Below are 17866 nucleotides of genomic sequence, written 5' to 3' on the forward strand. Positions count from 1 at the left end.
GTGCAGAGAGGACGCGGCAGATGGAAGGCCGCACACACTCGTGATGGCAGAGAGAGGGAAGCGGAGAGACAAGGGAGGGGAGGGAAACGGAAAAGAGCAAGAGAGGACACAGTAAAGCACCTTGTACCTTGGCGCAGCATCTGGCGCACAGGCTCAGCGAGTTGGGATCACGCAAAGGGTCAGCTTGGCCGGAGGAAGGCCTTACAGGTTCGCGAGGACAAAATGAACTGTGTGATTTCGCGTGAATTCTTAAGATATGGAAGAATAGATGTATTTAATGAAGAAATGGAAAGAAAGTTAAATCCGAGAGTTCACCTCTAAAAAAAAGGATCTACCTAGGGAGGTCTGCAGAAATGGGTGAAAAAGACTAAGAGGCGACAAGAGCAAAGCGACTTAAGGCCAAAGCTGCGAGAGGAGCAGGCAGAGCAACGGTTCCAAAAGAGAGCAGGGGAAGGAACGAGAGAAGGGCAGGATCAGTTTGGGGGGGAAAGTTAGTGACCCAGTGGGGGTTTCTTCCAGAGTTCAGCCTTCTTTGACAGGGAAGGAAAGGGAGGAGGGGTGGGTGGGGTCAGCACTATGCAGTATGCCTGTATTAAATGTCCAAATGTACTCGAGTGGCTTTGCTGGCAATCCAGAACACGGCTTACTGCGGCAGACCACTCCAGTGAATGGACAGACAATGATTATAAATAACAAGATTGGAGGACAGACTGAGAAACAGAAGAAAACACATTTAATACGTCTTTATACCGTACCGTCTAACTCCGCTGCAAGGTATTAGGATGGACTCAAATGTTCCACATATTTCAAATGAGGCCGAAAGAGCGGTAATAAATCACAGATGGCTGTTTTAAATGCAAATGGATGAGGTCGCGTACACACGGATCTGCATGAATAAGATCACAGAAACGTTTCGAATGTGGAGTGTGCATGAGGCACAGGATTAGAAGCATCACTAGTACTTCTGATTCTAGTTTGCCGAAGGTGCGCTTTGTTAAAAACGTTAAACTCTGAGGCAAGCGGTGCTCTGGTTGTACTTTTCGTTGTATCTCTGACCTCACATCTGGCCTTTCAAATTCCAAGGGGGGGAACTACTGCAGAGCGCTCGAGCAAAACCCATAGCCCAGATTATTCCAGTAAATATTCAGTTATATAAACTGATTAATTCCTGAATGTTCAGCAAGTCAAGAATTAACTCAAAAGTATATCCTAAGCAAATGTAAACTATGAAACAGATCTGCTGAACCGTTAACGTGTTGTTCGGCCAAAGAGGAAGGGAAGAAAAAATGCAGGAAAAAGTGAATGGTACAATATGTGCTGGTTTAGGCAATAATAATTCAATCTGGGGGCCTTTCCAATAAAAGCATGATTGAATTAGGCTTCAGGGAGGGGAGAGAGACGTGGGGAGAGAACAAGAGAGACGAAATACAGAGATGGAACCGATGCCAATGAAGAATTTTCTTGAATTGATGGTAGATGGGAAGCGTGTGTGTGTGTGTGTGTGTGTGTGTGTGTGTGTGTGTGTGTGTGTGCGGTGGCATGGAAAGGACAGTGGGAAAGGCAGAGAGAGAGAAGAAGCTGGACAACAGACTCCAGAAGTGCACAGAAAGAGAGGGAAACCTTGCGGGGAAAACTGCAAGTGGGACAGTAACATTTTAAATGATCCTAAATGAATTATGGAATGATAATATAAGCGGAGCTCTTCTAAGACATGTCGGTCCCGCAGCTGTCGGCACACGGCGGCTGCAAATCCAAAAGACGACTCCAGCCCTCTTCTTTCCCATCAGCTCACATTCCCTGTCGAGGAGCCACGTCTCTTGCTTTAGCCCACATCGATTGTAATCAGCTCAGGCTTCTTAATGCACTTTAGGAGTGTGTTGTTAGACTTTCAGCGGGGGGGACGTGGCTGTGGGGCTCGTGTACGTGCGAGGAAGGGTTTCCCCGTGTCCATTTGTGCGCATGTATTGTCGCTTGCGTGAGCGCGAACCCGGACGCTGCGAGAGAATACGCGACGAAGAAGATCATTCGCGAAATGCCAAATGTTGCCAAGTACCGAGGGGCGGAAAACTGCGAGGAGAGAAGGGACTTGGGCGAGCGAAGCGTCTTTCACAGTTTGATTGGGCTGGATCGGTCCGCGGAGATGACACGACCCCTCAGTGCGCAAGAAAGATCTACGAGGGGTCTCGGGGAGATGGGAAATGAGAGGGAAAGATGGAAAGCGAATCCCTGGAGCGAGAGAAGAGCGAGTGAGAGACACGGAGAGGAGAGAGTGCGTTTAAGGAGAGTCCAGGCAGCAGCACAGATTGACAGGAAATGGAGTCTTTTCTGGGGCCGATGGGCCGTACCACCGGGACCCAGCTGGTGGGGGAGCCCCGCTCAGGACAGGAGTACTGCACCGCACCGCACCACACCACATCGCACCGCCAGCCTTTCCTCGGATTTAGTGCCTTCTTCTCAGACATCTACCCTCACTTTGGGCCTAAAGAAATCCAGGAGGTCCTTATTTCAGAGATCCATACACACACACACTGTCTGAACCACTTGTCCCATATGGGGTCACGGGGAGCCAGAGCCTAACCCGGCAACTCAGGGCGTAAGGCAGGAGGGAGGGAGAGGGGACACACCCAGGACAGGATGCCAGTCTGTTGCAAGGCACCCCAAGTGGGACTCGAACCCCAGACCCAGCAGAGAGCAGGACCCGGGCCAACCCACTGCGTCAGTGCACCCCCTCGGTCCATACGCTCTGTGATACATATCTTTACGAATGCAATTAGTCAATCTATTAATTTAATGTGTGACTTGACAGTCATGCTTCGAACTGAAACGTTCACTGCGGTTTCAAATGTGCAAAGGTAACTTTTCTGAGCGACCGTGAGCGCGAGCGCTATAAAGAGCAGAACCTCAGAGGAGCGTCTGCCCAGTAAATGGCGAGACGAGTTGAAATGTAGACGTCTGCGACACTGCGACACTGGGCGTTTTCTTGCTGATGGGGCAGGTACTGGATACTGTGGTGGCCCTCATCCCCCCATCACTCCTCTTTTCTCACCTTACTGTGCCCAGTGGTAGGATTATACTTTTATTCTGTATCCACCCCTAATTCATGTTTGTCCCAATTTATTTACCAAGTTTAGCTATGTTTCTGCTCAAATTTCATCTTACTGGATAATAATAATAATAATAATAATAATAATAATAACACACACATTGTCTGAAACCGCTTGTCCCGAGCAGGGTCGCGGCAAACCAGAGCCTAACCCGACAGCACAGGGCGCAAGGCTGGAGGGGGAGGGGACACACCCAGGATGGGACGCCAGTCCATCGCAGGGCACCCCAAGCGGGACTCGAACCCCAGACCCACCGGAAAGCAGGACCCAATCAAACCCACTGCGCCCCCTTGGGGACACACCCATAATAATAATAATAATGATAATAATGGGAGAACAGTGAAACAACCCTATCCAAACAAAAAAACACTAACACACAGTATATGGGATGTATATTTATCTGACACTTTTCCCCAAAGTAGCTTACAATTATGTACCCATTTATAGAGCAGGGTAATGTTACTGGAGCAATTTAGGATAGGTACCTTGCTCAAGGGCATTACAGCTGGAGATGAGGCTCAAACCTGCAACTTTTGGGTCTAAAGGCAGCATCTCTAACCACTACACTACTAGCTCTCTCCATATATATGTCCCATGTTTATATATATTTTTTTTTCTTAATTTCATTATCACAGGGCACCCACACAGAGTCCAACAGGGCAATGAAGATGTCATTTGTCACAGTTAAAGCCCATCCTTCTCTTTCTGCTGTTTCAGGACACAAAGGGACAGATGTGTTGCTGCATCTGGTCTCTGTTTTCAGCTCAGTTCGGCACACTATATTTCCCCTCTCCCTTTCTCCAGGACACTGTGGGTGGACTTTAATATGGTTATGATTAAAGCCAGGGGGTGGGGTGGGGGTAGGGGGAGCTTACAGCAAGAGAAGCGGGCGGGGGGGGGGGGGGGGGGGGAGGTGCAGCATAAAGACAGAGAATGAAGAGCGACGAGAGCGCGGTATGCGGGGAGGGAAAGGTTGTGTGTGTGTGTTTGTGTTTGTAATGAAGGATAAAATACAAAGACGGGGACCCAGTCGAGAGAGAGGATGAAATTAAATTTGCCCTGTAACCAGATCGGTCCACCCACAAGGCCCCGGTCCCCGCTTTATCGCTCTCTCTCTCTCTCTCTCACCCTACCTCCCTCCCTCCCTCCCACCCTCCCTCTACCCTCTCGTCCTCCCCCTCTCTGCGCTCAGGGCTCAGGCAGTTGGTTTGCTCCGCGGTGTCTGGGAGGCAGTGAGGGCTGCGCAGGGCTTCTATTTAGGTCTCTTACAAGAGAGCGCGAGCAGCTTACCCAGAGTCAGGGAGAGCTGAGCGAAGGCACCCGGGAGCCAGGGCCGCCGCTCCAGCCGGGCGAGCTGAGGAGCGCTGCAACGCTGCGGCCGCGCCAGGCCGGCAGGTCCAGGGAGCCGTACGCTCACGAGCTTCGCGCTACTTGTACTCTGCTGTTTTTCTTCTCCTTCTGCCGTGCCGTGACCCAGAGCAGGAAGGAGAGAGCGAAGGCAGGGGAAACTCGGCCGCGCCGCGCGTTTCTGGCAGGGGGGCTTTGGAAAGGAGCACTATGTTCGACTGCATGGAGGCTCTGGGAATGGGCCCTCGGCAGCTCTATGATGTTACCAACAGAGGGGCCTGCATGCTGCGGAAAGCGAGCCCCTTCTTTACCGGACTGGACCCCTTCGCCTGGACGGGCGCCACCAGCGTTCAGTGTAAGTGCCACCGCCTCGGGCATCTCTTGTGCGGCGCTCTTGCGGAGGCGCTGTCATGTGGACCCGATCTCCTGCATTTGGATGACAGGGCGGGATCAGGGCTTACCCCTGCGCTCAAGCTACTTGTGTGTGTGTGTGTGCGTGTGTGTGTGTGTGTGTGCGTGTGTGTGTGGGGGGGGGGGGGAATCCGTAGGGTCCCATGATTGTTTACCCTCGAAAGGACTGCAGTCTTCCTTACGAGTGCCAACCTGAATACTGATATCATGTGCCATTGAAATGAAAGACAGAGAAAGTTGAAAAAAGACGCGTAGAAGTGTGTGAGCAAGTTGGCACCAACAGGTAGAGGGGGCAGGATGACATTCATGAGTACTCTACATGGTGTAAACTCACTGCTCACAGTTTAGAGGAGCTTTTTAGGTTGCGGCAACTGTCTTGCATTCGATGTGCGGAACTCCTCCGGCTTCGGTTGCCCTCGCACCGTTTTGTCGCCCGACGCAGCGGGACCGACGCTTGTTGATTCGTGCCTTTTGCCTTCGTCCAGGCGATCCGTGGGCATTTGGCGACGCTGACATCGAGGGAAATGAATGTGTTTTACGGGTGCGCCTCGTATCTTCAGATTTCTTTCGAACGAAAAAAAAGAGATCGGGAGTTCTCAGGGTGTTGTGAACACAATCCAAAAAAAAAAAAAGAAAGTAGAAATAAATAAATAAAAAAGATGGAATGCGAAGGGCTGTCCTCAGAAAACAGTGGAGGCGCTTGAGAGTGCCAGAGGGCCCAGCCACCACCCCCACAGCACCGCTACCACATCCAGCACCTCCTTCCCCTCTCTTTCAGTCTCTCTCACCCGGTTGCACTCGCTCCCTCCTTCCCAGAACGAGTCTTTGGCCTCGAACAAGAGAGCCGTCCCATGACAGACGTGGCTCCAGCTTGGCTTCTCCTGGCGTCTATGGGGCCTTGCCTGTCTGAGCGCCGCGGCCGACTGCGGGCGGTGGGGGGGGGGCGGGGTTGGAGCGGCCCATCAAAATTTTGCGTCGAAACACAAGTGCGCCGGGTTCCACCGCGCTCACCCAGCGGCACCGCAACAGCACCCGGCCGCCCGCTCGCCTCTCCCAGCCTTTCACATTAAAGCCAGCCGTGCCATTCCAGACGCTGTTTGTTCTACCTTCTGCTTTTTTGTTCCTTTTTCCCCGCTCCGGAGAGGCCATTTATCTTCATTAATCGTGAAGACACCAGCGTTTCAGTGGCTGTCATCCGTGCTGTGTCTCCTTTAATGAAGACAGATGTCCTGTCAGGCCGGCCTGCGAGGGCAAGCTGCGGGAATCCCGCCGGCTTCAACTCGTTAACCGCGATCCCCACGATAACAAGATGAGATTTGTTTATTTAATCAGTCAAGTCTCACCAGCCATTCGCTTTGTTTTCCTTTGTTTTCCCGGGAAAAGTTTTCTGGTCCGGAAATAAAGGCGAGGAAAAATCCGGCTTGTAGACTCAACCCTAGGTGAGGAAAGGTGTACTATTTCAGCCCTGTACGTCGCATATCCTTTTTTAGCCTTGCAGGCATATGGGATCTCTTAGCTAACTATTGCCCCTTATTGTCTCTTCGAACCGGGGAGATAAATTAGTTTGAACCCAACGTGTGAGGCTCGAGAAGTTTGCGCAAGTCTCGTGTTCGTTCTGCCGGAACGGTCTCCCTTTGATGCGACAACCTATTGGCACGAGGTGGAGGACTGCGAGGGCTGAAATGAACATAAAACGGATCTTTTTCGGATTTACTCTGCCGATGTAATTTTTCTATTAAGCGTCGATGTGGAATGAGCCCGTTTGCGACTTTTCCAGAACGAAAATGTCATTTTTCTTTTCTTTTTTTTTTTTTCATCGCCGATGCGTGTTGTTTCTGACCCGTACTGAAGGCGGTGGGCTGCTTTGGGAAAGCGTCTGCCGTTTTGTCTTTCGCAAATTTACGTGCCGAAGTGACGTGAAGCTCTCCTCCCCGAGTACGGCAACGCGTGACTTTTGAAACGGTCCTCCCGTTGGGCATATGCGGAGAGCTCATGACGCTAGAGGAACTGTAGAGGGTGTGATCTGCTTTCCTGTTTTTTTCACCTAACAGCTCAAGGCCTCTTTTTGAGTCAATGTCAGGGGTTACAGACGGATAGCGGACTGGCCCATGTCAAGCGCTCCCGTGTGCCTGCTGGTCTCCTCTGGCTCTTGAAAAGACGGCTTTCAAAAGGCTCTTAATAGAGAATTCACTGGCAGTGTGGGTGAGACTGTACTTGGCACAGCTCTGTAAGCTCTCCACATAACAAAGAAACACCAGTCATCAGCGACGGTTAGTGTTAGCATGGCCTCCGCCGAATTGACAGTAATTAATGGCGATCTTAGTTGCGATGTTTATTTCTTTCCTTAAAAAAGCGCTGCAAAAATAATCCCTAACCCCCACTGCAGGAATGAAATCGTATCCCCCATTAAAACGCTATTCATAGCTTTGATATAGTGCAGCGCTTCCGATGGTAAGTATTGATTTGGTGGATTGATTGTTAGGACGGTGTGTTTGCTGTGACAATATCATTGAAGCCAGATGCGCGTAACCGTTAATTTGTTCTGTGTGGATCTAAATCTCTCCCTTCCTTGATTACAGACATGAGCTATTGAGGTTTGATGAGTATGTAACCGCGGGTCCCCCACCAGCACACACACCTTATTGTTGTCGCCGGGCTTTGCTGCGGGGCCCAGAGTGGGATGATCGCCGGGCAGCCTGGGAGCAGGGCTGCAGGACAGGCACACAATATCTTCTGCCAGAGTCACCCACCCCCTTTCGCCCCATCATTTGTTTGCCTTAATGGAAGTCTTTAATTATTTCGTTATAATTACAAAAGATTCAATTAAAAGATTAAAATGCCTGAGGCAATGGGGCTGTGAGAGCACAGGGGATGAAAGGGGACTGGGGGTGAAGGTTAAATTAGGAAGAAAAGGATTATGGGGCAGCGGTCAGAATGCCTGACCGGGGAGGCAAATCCTGGGTGAGAAATTGAGGAGCCGCACTGCCAGAGAGGTGAGTGATGGAGAAGAGGTGTCCTTCTATCATGTGAGAAACGGAGGTGATGTTCCGCCAGTCGTGGGAGCGATTGAGGAGCTGTTCACTCCAGTGAGGTTAAAGACTGAGGAGATGCACCACCGCTCAGACGCTTCCTGCAGCCATTCATCTCAGGGTATACCGTACAACTCAAAATCCTCATGAAGGTGTTCATCACTCCATTAGTTTTACTGTTTTGTTCCATCCCTATGCAGAAACAAAACCCGAATGTATGTTTTGGGTGACGCTGAGTATTTGTTTGTCAACCAAAGAACTCTAGGACCCTTTCATACCGATGAGCTGATGCTTTTCTCCAATGCAGCTTACAGCTATTTATGCTGTTTCAGTGGATCAATTTAGTGTAAGTACTTTGCTCAAGGGTACTACAACAAAAGTGAGAATCAAACCTATAACCTTTTGGTACAAAGCTGGCAGTCCTAACCACTACACTACCAGCTGTCCCAGACTTTTTTTTCCCTAGATGCGAGTAATGAGCTAGCATCCTTCTTGAAATGTATTTATTATGAACATTGTAAGATACACACACACCATCTGAAACCACTTGTCCCATGCAGAATCGCGGGGAGCCGGAGCCTAAACCGGCAACACAGGGCGCAAGGCTGCAGGGCGAGGGAACACACCCAGGATGGGACACCAGTCCATCGCAAGGCACCCCAAGCGGGACTTGAACCCCAGACCCACCAGAGATAGATATAGTTACTGGAAGTTGTCTGGTACTCATACTGCAGTATGCTCCCCTCCGAAATCCACATAGAGCCCTGGGACCCCTGTCCACTGTACGACTTCATGAGCACCACAGCACAACTCTACAGTTTCCATGGTATCTCAGCACCGTTTTCTGCAGCCAGTTTTCTTTGTTTGTTTTGGTTGGTTCTGTGAGTCATTTCTGCAGAGTGGCCCAGTCTTATGTGGAGGCGAGAGTGTTGGTTCCAGTGAAAGATAAGAGCGCTGCTCCTCTGGTGCTGTGTTTCTGAAGGCCACATAGAGGGCTTCTGTCTGCTGGCTCCTCACAGTAGGCTGCCAGCAGCAAGAGCGAGGGAGGCTGGGAGCTTGCGTTCGTGTGTGCGTGACAGGATTTCTCAGTCTCCTGCTGGAATCCAGTTCTGTGTTGTAATGTCGGTTTATGGCCCGGTCCCACAGGGTGGGGGGGAACTGTAAATCAGGCCTGCTGGCTCGTCTGAGCCTCCAGATGAAGCCTCGTCCCCTTAGCCCTGTCCAGTCCCCATCTGTACTCTGACTGCTGACTAAATCGGGGAGTCTTAAGGCCCAAACCCGCTCTGGTTCCAGATAGCTCTGGAGATGTTTACATGAACACGCAAGCTATCTCCCAGAACTTTGAGCAGAAATGTTAATGCTGTTCAAACTTCATCCCTCCTTCGTCAGCCTTCTGTGAGATTCAGTTAAAAATATTGACGAATCCAACGTGAAACCCAGGAGTCACACTGGATGAGAGCGCATGCAGTTAGATTTATCGCTCCTCCGAAGGGCTGCAGTGTTTCCTGTATCTCAGCTGAGCTTTTAAGACTCTTGAAGGACACACAGTTCATGCCAACTGCTGCCATGTGACTGTACCGAATCCCTAGTAGGCATTTAGGACCTTCTACCGGGTGTGTTCTCTGCGTGCTGGATTAAAGATGTTGGGAACCACTTCTGTGCCGCTTGTCTGTGGGCTTGGTGTTCAATATGTTGTACACATTTGCACTGTTTTCTTTGAGCTTCTCAGTGCACCGTTGTGTTTCGGGGGTGCCGTTGGACAGGGCTCTGTATGCTGTTGACTGACGGCTTGGCCCAGTGAAGTGCCAACAGTGATCCTTGACACTTGTTGCGTACTATTTTTTTTTATAATAGCTCATTCAGTGCGGTGATTGTAGGGGCAGCAGTACTGCTCTTGTTTTCAAATGTGCCATTATGCTCTTGCTCTGGAGTCTCTTTTGGACAAAGGAATCTGGTGAATGTAACGTAGGTGAACCCAGAGTGATGTTTTTGCTGGAGAACATTTCTGGCTCCTCCCTGCTCTCCAGCTTCCATTGGTTGATAGGTTGGTGAGGATTAGCTGATGAGGCTTGGCTGTGATCTAATGTTATGTGAGCAGGTGTGTTTTTCAGCGTGTCACCGTGATCAGTGTTGTAGGCATTTTGTCTTCGTAACTGCGAGCGATTCTAGGTATAGGCAACTCTGTATTTTTGCACATTGTGGCTTGTCTGGAAATTGCTGCTTCTGTCAGTGCTGGTGACCCACCTAACCCAAGACTGTCTTACCCACACCTTCAAGACACATTGAAAGACTTGCCTTCTTTAAGGGCCCTACGCTAACTTGCCTTCCTTAGTTGGTCTGACTGCTCTGACTAGCAAGTACCGACTTGCCTCTGCTGGGTTCCTTGACTGTCATGCCCTGACGCCCATGCACAAACTCACCTCCCTCAAGCTCTCTGATTACCATATGCTGATTTGCCTCCATAGCTTTTGCTCTCCACCATAAGAGCGAAAAAAAGCTCTCCGTCATTGCCTGCAGCCACCCAGGTACTTAACCTCGCTAAAATCCCTCTCACTTAAACATCTGTCCCATTTGATATGTGCTGAGCCTCTGCTTCACAGGGACGGCTCTATCAACTGTCTCTTCAGCCTGAGTAAATCCCAAACCGTCTGGGAGGTGGCGGGAGAATACTGGCTCCTGGTATTTACGCTCCATTTACAGTCTCTGTGTTGGTTCAAAATAAACCCTTTTAGGCTAACTTGATAAAAAGAGGCAGAGTGTCTTCTCAAGGTGACCTAGTAGGTGAAGGTAGAGCACCAAGATTGACTGTTTTCAGTAGATTAGCCAGTGCTGAAGTGAGTTAATAGCAGAACACATGAGCGGTGGTAAAGAACTGGAGGGCTTCGTTTCACTGCCTCTGTAACCAGGCAGGGAAACCCCTCCTTGATGCGTGGTCTTTCCAGGTTCAGAATGGCCACAGATATGAGCCGCTGTGCACACACTGTCGTCTATGAGATCTCAAACCCAACTCTCCGCAGAACTCAGGCTCTTAGGTGCAATCCTGCAATGACTGGTTGGCTGTTGTAATAAAAAAAACACAACCAAAGTGTTTATCAAATCATTCAGTGTCACTTGACCACAAGTCACACAAATCACAGGAAGCATTAGGCAGCCACAGATTCTGTAGGAGGTAAGAAATTTGAGGTTTTCATAAAGAGTTGGTTGCAATCGGCAGTCACGGCACAGTTGATGCTGAGAATGAACTATTCTGTTCCGCAGTCTGTACGTTGTGCAGGTGGTTATGTGAGTTTTGAAGAGGGTTTTGATTTAGGCATCATTATTATTATTATTATTATTATTATTATTATTATTTATTTATTTATTTTTAATTTAGCTGATGCCTCTGTCCAAGGTGACTTACAAAGCGAAACAAACAGCCCACAGTGATTTACCTATGTATACGGAGTATACCTGAGCAATTCTGTATTAAGTACCTTGGTCCGGCGGCAGAAGTAGGATTTCAACCTGGGATTGTCAGTTTACAAGGCCACGCCGTAAATCACTCTCCCATGCCTTCCTCCCTTTTAGGTAAGCGATCCCCGAGAAAACCTTGAATCGCGTGAGACAGCCGTTCTGAGCAGGTGCTGAAAACCCATGACTCTGCCTCCAATTGCGAGAACACATGGTGTTAGCAGACCTGGCCCTGCTGGGGGGTATTGAGAGGTGCCTCTCTGCTGACGGAGGAAGTGCTGAAAGAGGGGCGTGGAGTCCTCGTGCCCAGCAGTAGATACAGGAAGCATCGCTGTTTCTGTTTCGCTTTTCTCTCTCGTGTGCTGTCCGCCTACTTTCACACCAGTGGCAGCTTTTGAGGTTTCTATTAGTTAGAAGAGGAAGCAATAGGAGACCAACGAGCAGGAGTTGCTAGGCGCAGTCCACAAATGCAGAATTGAGAGAGAGGGATAAAAGAGGGGGTTTGATGGTGGACGAATGCCCCCTCGGTTGCAGGCGGAACTGGGTGTGCAGCTGTACCGCTGAAGGCACGGCAGGGGCACGCGGCAGGATGCTGGACCAGTTCCCCCCTGGCATGTGTGTCCCAGCATGCCTCAATTAGCCAGCCTTGCTTCAATTCAGTACTTCATTTAAAATCCCATTGCCCTCCACCCTGTTCCCCTGCTTTCGTTGCTCTTCCAGTTTTGATGCTAATTTGATGCTTAGTTCATGCTTTTATCCACACCATCTCACAATATTTTACATAAACAGGAACATTCGCTGGAACAGTTCCGGATGAAATCCTCGCTCAAGGGTCCCTCAGCAGTACCGCGATATGGACTGGAGTTAGAAGCCTTTAAATTACGAACCTGTATCTTTTAGAGCTACACTACATTATTTAAGTCGCCGATTTGACACTTCTGCCTGAACCAATACTCACATTTCTACAGTAGGTTTGGTCCATTCATGCATCTAGATGGTTTTGCTAAAGGCATTTAGATAAATGCCTTTGATCGAACGTGTAGTAGATCGCTCCCGCACTGCCTGCCGACGTTCTTTTTGGACTAGCGGGCTTCATGAAAGGCCAGCTCGCTATCTCTTGGTGTTAAATGTGGCAGCGTTTCCCCACCACTGAGTGACGGCGTGGCATCTGTGGGCCTCTCTAGTTCTGCTTGGGTTCCGGTGTCATGGGGTTTATGGTTGTTTGGAATCCTGGGTCTTTCGACTGGCTCTTAGTGTTGTTACCGAGGCCAAATGTTGGCGTAGTCTCGTAAGAGACATAAATAAACACGAGGTGGGGTTTATGAGGAGCTCCAGAAAGGCTCGACTGTTTTGTGTGTCGACTGGCGTCTGAGGGGGCAGCCGTGGTTTAACTGCCCACCTTTCGAACAGACCCACTGGCACCAGCTGTGTTGCTGCCCACTGCACCATGTCTGGGATGGTGTGTGTATTTGCAAGCTTTGGGTGTGTGTCTTGGGCTGTGTGTGGTTTTGACGGGGGTATGTAAATTCCTCAAGGAGGTCTCAGCTCATTCAGGTTTGGTGTGTGTGTGTGTGTGTGTGTGTGTGTGTGTGTGCGTGTGTGCGCGTGTCTGTTTGGCTATGCACGTATGTGTGTGTGCGTGTGTGCATGTGTGTTTTTATTGAGCCATCTCCTGGATGGTGTGCCTCTTTTTCACAGGCTTCCTTTCAAAGGTGGGCCAACAGGAAGGGGAAGCACTGCTTCTTTACAGGCAAGCGGGTGGGCTGCAGGTAATGACTTCACAGACAGCTGTGAAAGGATTTACTGCTGCTCAACATCTTTATCTCCCTCTCTCCCTCTCACACACACACACACACACACAAGCCTTCAGTTTCCAGTCTTTCGTTTTGTTTACAGCCCAGTCACATGGTGGGTGTTCGACACTTCCTGTGCAGGCACATGGGGGAAATCAAAACAGCCTATTCTAACTTTCCCACATTCGGTGGACGTGATGTCGTGGCTCCTTCGACCGAGCTCCGACGTGCACCAAGCACGCGGGTAACAAATTGTGCTCACGCTCTCATTTTAAGCACTTTGAGCCCTTTCCATGTACAGCTTGTAGTTCTGATGAGGTATAAGGTGGAGAGTTTCTTATGAAAAGATCTCAGAGGTGTGCCCCGCTGTGCCACCCCAAAGGGCCAGTGGAAAAAGGCTGTAGAGGAAGTAAATACCAAAAGAGGAAGGAAGGGTTGCTTGGGACCATGACCTTGTACGAATATGTCACTGGCAGGAAGATGTGGGCAGCAAGGAAAAGCCAGGCCCAACCTGCCATTGCGAAAGCAGAAGCGAAATGACAGAAGAGGGGCGTTGTGTCCTTGGGCTGCCCCGACACCATCCGCTGCTCGGCCCCTTCCCATGCCCAGACCACGTTCCCCGCGGCCCCCAGCCATCTCGACAGCTTAGCCGGGTAGCTTCCTCTGGCCCCACCCGTCACCGCTCCGCTGCACTACATCCCGGTCCTGCAGCGCCGGCCTCCTGTTTTCGGGAGGTGTGGGGCCGGCGGGGGAACAAACGCCCAGTGAGGGCCGGCGTCCGCATGCCAGTCAGTCTGTCGGTCTCGCTGTTCGCGAAACCTGTTTGGCCTCTTCGCATCTGTTCCTGTCTGCCTTTCTCTTTCCCCCCAGCAGCACACCGCAGGTGCCTCGCACACAGCACAGCTTAGAACCACAGACATGCCCTTGCACAGAGCTGTCGTGTCACATCCATAACTGTAAGCTTTTAAACCCCTTACAGTCATTCACGCATATTGTTCTGCAGGAGCCTAAGCGTTTTAACGCTGTAATTATACCCATCCTTTTAAAATATCCTTTATATAGGTGAGGGGGGTGCGGTGGCGCAGTGGGTTGGACTGGGTCCTGCTCTCTGGTGAATCTGGGGTTCACGTCCCGCTTGGGGTGCCTTGTGATGGACTGGCGTCCCATCCTGGGTGTGTCCCCTCCCCCTCCAGCCTTTCGCCCTGTGTTGCCGGGTGAGGCTCTGGCTCCCCGCAACCCCATATGGGACAAGCGGTTCAGACAGTGTGTGTGTGTGTTAATATAGGGGGGGCAGTGTTCATAGTTTGTTAACATACGTTGCAGCAGCTTTTGCCGGTACCTTCATAATTTCGGTGCAGTTCCGTGTTTGGATTATTCCACACCATTCATCGCGCTGATACACTTTTCCTGCACTGCTTGGAGGCGTTCCCTGAAAAAAATTGTTCTTTTGTTCAGAAACATATTCCGTTTAAAAGTCTGGCGCTGGACATGTCCGGAAAAACGCACGGAAGATCTTTCTTTTGCCTGCAGATGCTCACGTTCTGGTATAAAGACACCCAGACACACACACAGAGAATCGGAAGGAGCAACTCGGAAGCAACTGTTACAGAAAAGGGTGGCGCGGATACATTTGCAAATCAAAGCGATTTTCGGATTCTGGCGGACCGGGGACAACTGGAACGCAGCCCACGCAGAATGCTGGAGCTGCAGTTATTCACAAGCGCTCACATGCAGAGGCTTTGAAAAAACTTTCCTCCAACTCGGCCGTACCCACAGTCACGTAGACGGAACTGCATTTCCACTCTGAAGAAATATTTGCATGTCAGCCAACGTGTCATAATGGGCTCCGTCTGCCCTGATGTTGCAACACGGCACACGTAATACCTTCAGCAATGGCTCTTTTCCCCTGTTAATTCTTTGCCACAATCCATACGTTGTTCACCAGCTTCTTTCGTCACAAGTGGACGCAACTGACCTCTTTATTGCCGGCGCTTCGAGGATTCGGGGCAATCCGCACATACGGGTGTCATGCCACACACGTCACTTGGCGGGGCCTGCATAGGGGTTGAGGAAGAGCGGTTCCGCTTTTGCCCCGGCGCTGAGGGAAAGGGGCAGGGGGAAATGAGGGGGTGGGGAGCAGGAGGCAGTGGAAAGCGCTCCTGCTGCGTAGGACAGAGGGATTAGCGCCGTCAAGAGCAGCCGTGCCACTTGCGTACAGAGGCCATTGAGAGATGGGATTAGAGGTAAAATGATACTTAGCAGGAAATGAACAACCCAGGCCCGTCAGCAACACGCACACACACACACACACACACACACACACACACACACACACACACACACAGAAACCTCCCCCTGCCCTGGAAATTGTACTGTCCGTCACCAGTCAGCAGCTCCCTGGCGAGGGATTGTCATGCAGATTGAGCCCCAGGCCACTGAGCTGATAAGAGGGCTTCAGATTTCGGAGAGCTTTGTTTTCTAAACAGCGCTGGCCATGGCATGAATGCAGAAGAAGGAGGAGCTTCGTGGGCACATTCACTTGCTTATTTCACAGCGTAAGCCAAAGTGCCGATTGATTTTTAGCTGCGGTTTGCGAAGGGGGTGCTGGAGGTGAAATTCAGGAACACTGGCCTGGCTGTAGGTAGAACCTGAGATACTTTCCCTCTTCCTCTTCCTCCTTCAGCTCCTGCCTCTAGAACCTATAAACCTGGCTCTAAGTGCCACTTGTATCTCGTTCCACTCGAGGGGGTTGTAATGCCATCCAGAACCTCACGTTTATTCATCTAACTGATGCTTTTTGCCAAAGCAGCTTACAGTGTTAAGATAGCTACAGTTATTTAGCCATTCATACAGCTGGGTTACTGTAGTGGAGTAATTCAGGGTAAGTACCTCGCTCAAGGGTACTGCAGCGGGTGGTGAAATTTGAACTGGCGACCTTTGGCATCCGAAAGCAGCAGCTCCAATCACTGCGCTTCCAACTGCCCCTTAACTCGACTCTATGGAAAAAAAAAAGCCCCTTTTCCTCCTTACTCTTGCACCGAGCCTGTTTTTGTGACACCGGGAGACGAGATAAATAGTGTGCCAGTAAATGCGGTTACTTTGCATAAACCTAGGAGGCATGCAATTAAACAAAACCGTGCTCGCGTACTTACGTAAATCTGATTGAGGCCGAAGATTAAAGCTGACATTTGTAACATGCGGATGAATTAAGTTGTTTGCCACTCGCCTTCGGGAATAGTCGTGACGTTCCAGTGGAAATTCTACGGACGAATGAGCCAAGGAGGGTTTTTTAGCACGAGAGGTGCGTGTGTTGCCGGTAAAATCTCGTGGACGGCCTCTGTTAACGCCACATCTGCGATGGGGGATCAGGACGGAAGGAAAGGGTGAGACACACTTGTCAATTGTCATGTCAGTCTCCAGTTCTTTGCCTCCTCTCTCTGGTTTGTCTCCCTTCTCTTTTTATTAACATCTCTTTTTTATGCCCTCTTTTTCTGTTTGAAGTCTCCTTCCCCTTGTTAAAAGCTAGGATGGTGGTTTGGCTATACCCCTTGGTGTGACACAAGGGAGGGGTTGGGGTGTAGTAGGTTAGGGCTAGGCTAGCCCTGTGGTCTCCACTGAAGATGGTGCAGGAGGTTGCAGGGGCGAGGCAGTTAAAAGTTTGAATTTTAGAGCCTCCTGGTTTTTTTATTTTATGATTGAGCTTTTTTATAGGCCGGGCCTGAAGGTGGCGGTGTGAATAGTTGCCCAAGGTGACTGGCTCCCAATAAAGGACCCGCCAGCCAGACTGGGGCCTCATTCCCGACTTTGGGACTGCCTTTATAGGGCCGATTACGATCCTGGACCTCTATTAAACCCTGGCGAAGCAGCACTGAGGAATTTAGGGCCAGGAAACCAGAGGAAAATAGGGTTTGTGTGTCAAAGGGCGGGAGGTGCCAGAGTGGACGTTCAGGGGTGACTGGGGGAGTGAAAGTTGAAAGGAGCGATGTGACATGTGCACATGGTTATCCCTTTTTCACAATGCCTGCTTCGGCCCAGAGAATTTTATCATCGTTTCCTTTTTCACACACATCTTACGACGCTTCATTTTGCCCATTTCATCTGTTGGATACTTAAAAAAGTAATTTGAGTTACTTCGGTCCAGTGCTTATTAGCAGGGGTAGCTCCAGAGACTGCAGGTTCTAATCTGACCTGCTCTTATAGTGCCTTGAGCAAGGTACTGTACACACTCTACACTGCTCCAGTAAAAATTACCCAGCTGTATAAATGGGTAAATCATTGTAAGTGGCTTTGGAGAAAAGCATCAGCTACAGGAAACATTGTAAAAATTCATGTCCAGGTGGGCCGCTGCCTTTCCATACCTTTAAAGAGGCACCAGACCAAAAGCTGGAGAAGCAGGAGGGAGTGTGAAGCGCTGATTGGGACGAGGACCGGGGACTGAGAGAGACCCCATGCAACGTAATGTTCTAGACAAGTAGAGTCCAGCGCGTGGCCAGGGAGTTGCACGTGGCCTGCCGTTTCTCATAATGCAGTCCTCAAGAACGTTTGTGAAATTATTAATGTGTACTGCGCTTACCGTAAATACGATAAATTCTATCGAATCGCATGATAATACGGCGATAACCAGACTTGTATTTGAACAAACTCCACACATGAAAACAATTCTCCAATGTATACATTTAGGATTCGGTATGACCCAATACAGTCTTACAGACGCCTCCCTCGAACTTGATCA

General features: G+C 50.1%; 1 protein-coding gene across 3 annotated transcripts in view; it reads left to right on the forward strand.

The window, feature by feature from the left end:
- rarga (retinoic acid receptor gamma a) overlaps positions 1–17866 on the forward strand; it is a 51127-nt gene that overhangs the window by 20104 nt on the left and 13157 nt on the right. Inside the window, exon 1 of one of the 3 annotated variants that reach the window (XM_018760467.2) lies at positions 4324–4806. The exons of the other annotated variants lie outside the window; for them this stretch is intronic. Within the exon in view, the coding sequence (XP_018615983.1) occupies positions 4662–4806 (145 nt within the window). The 5' untranslated portion in view covers positions 4324–4661. Of the gene's footprint in view, positions 1–4323; positions 4807–17866 lie in introns of those variants that run through there. 3 annotated transcript variants of the gene reach the window in all.

The sequence above is a fragment of the Scleropages formosus genome, chromosome 19 (assembly GCF_900964775.1).
Source record: "Scleropages formosus chromosome 19, fSclFor1.1, whole genome shotgun sequence".
Lineage (NCBI taxonomy): Eukaryota > Metazoa > Chordata > Actinopteri > Osteoglossiformes > Osteoglossidae > Scleropages > Scleropages formosus.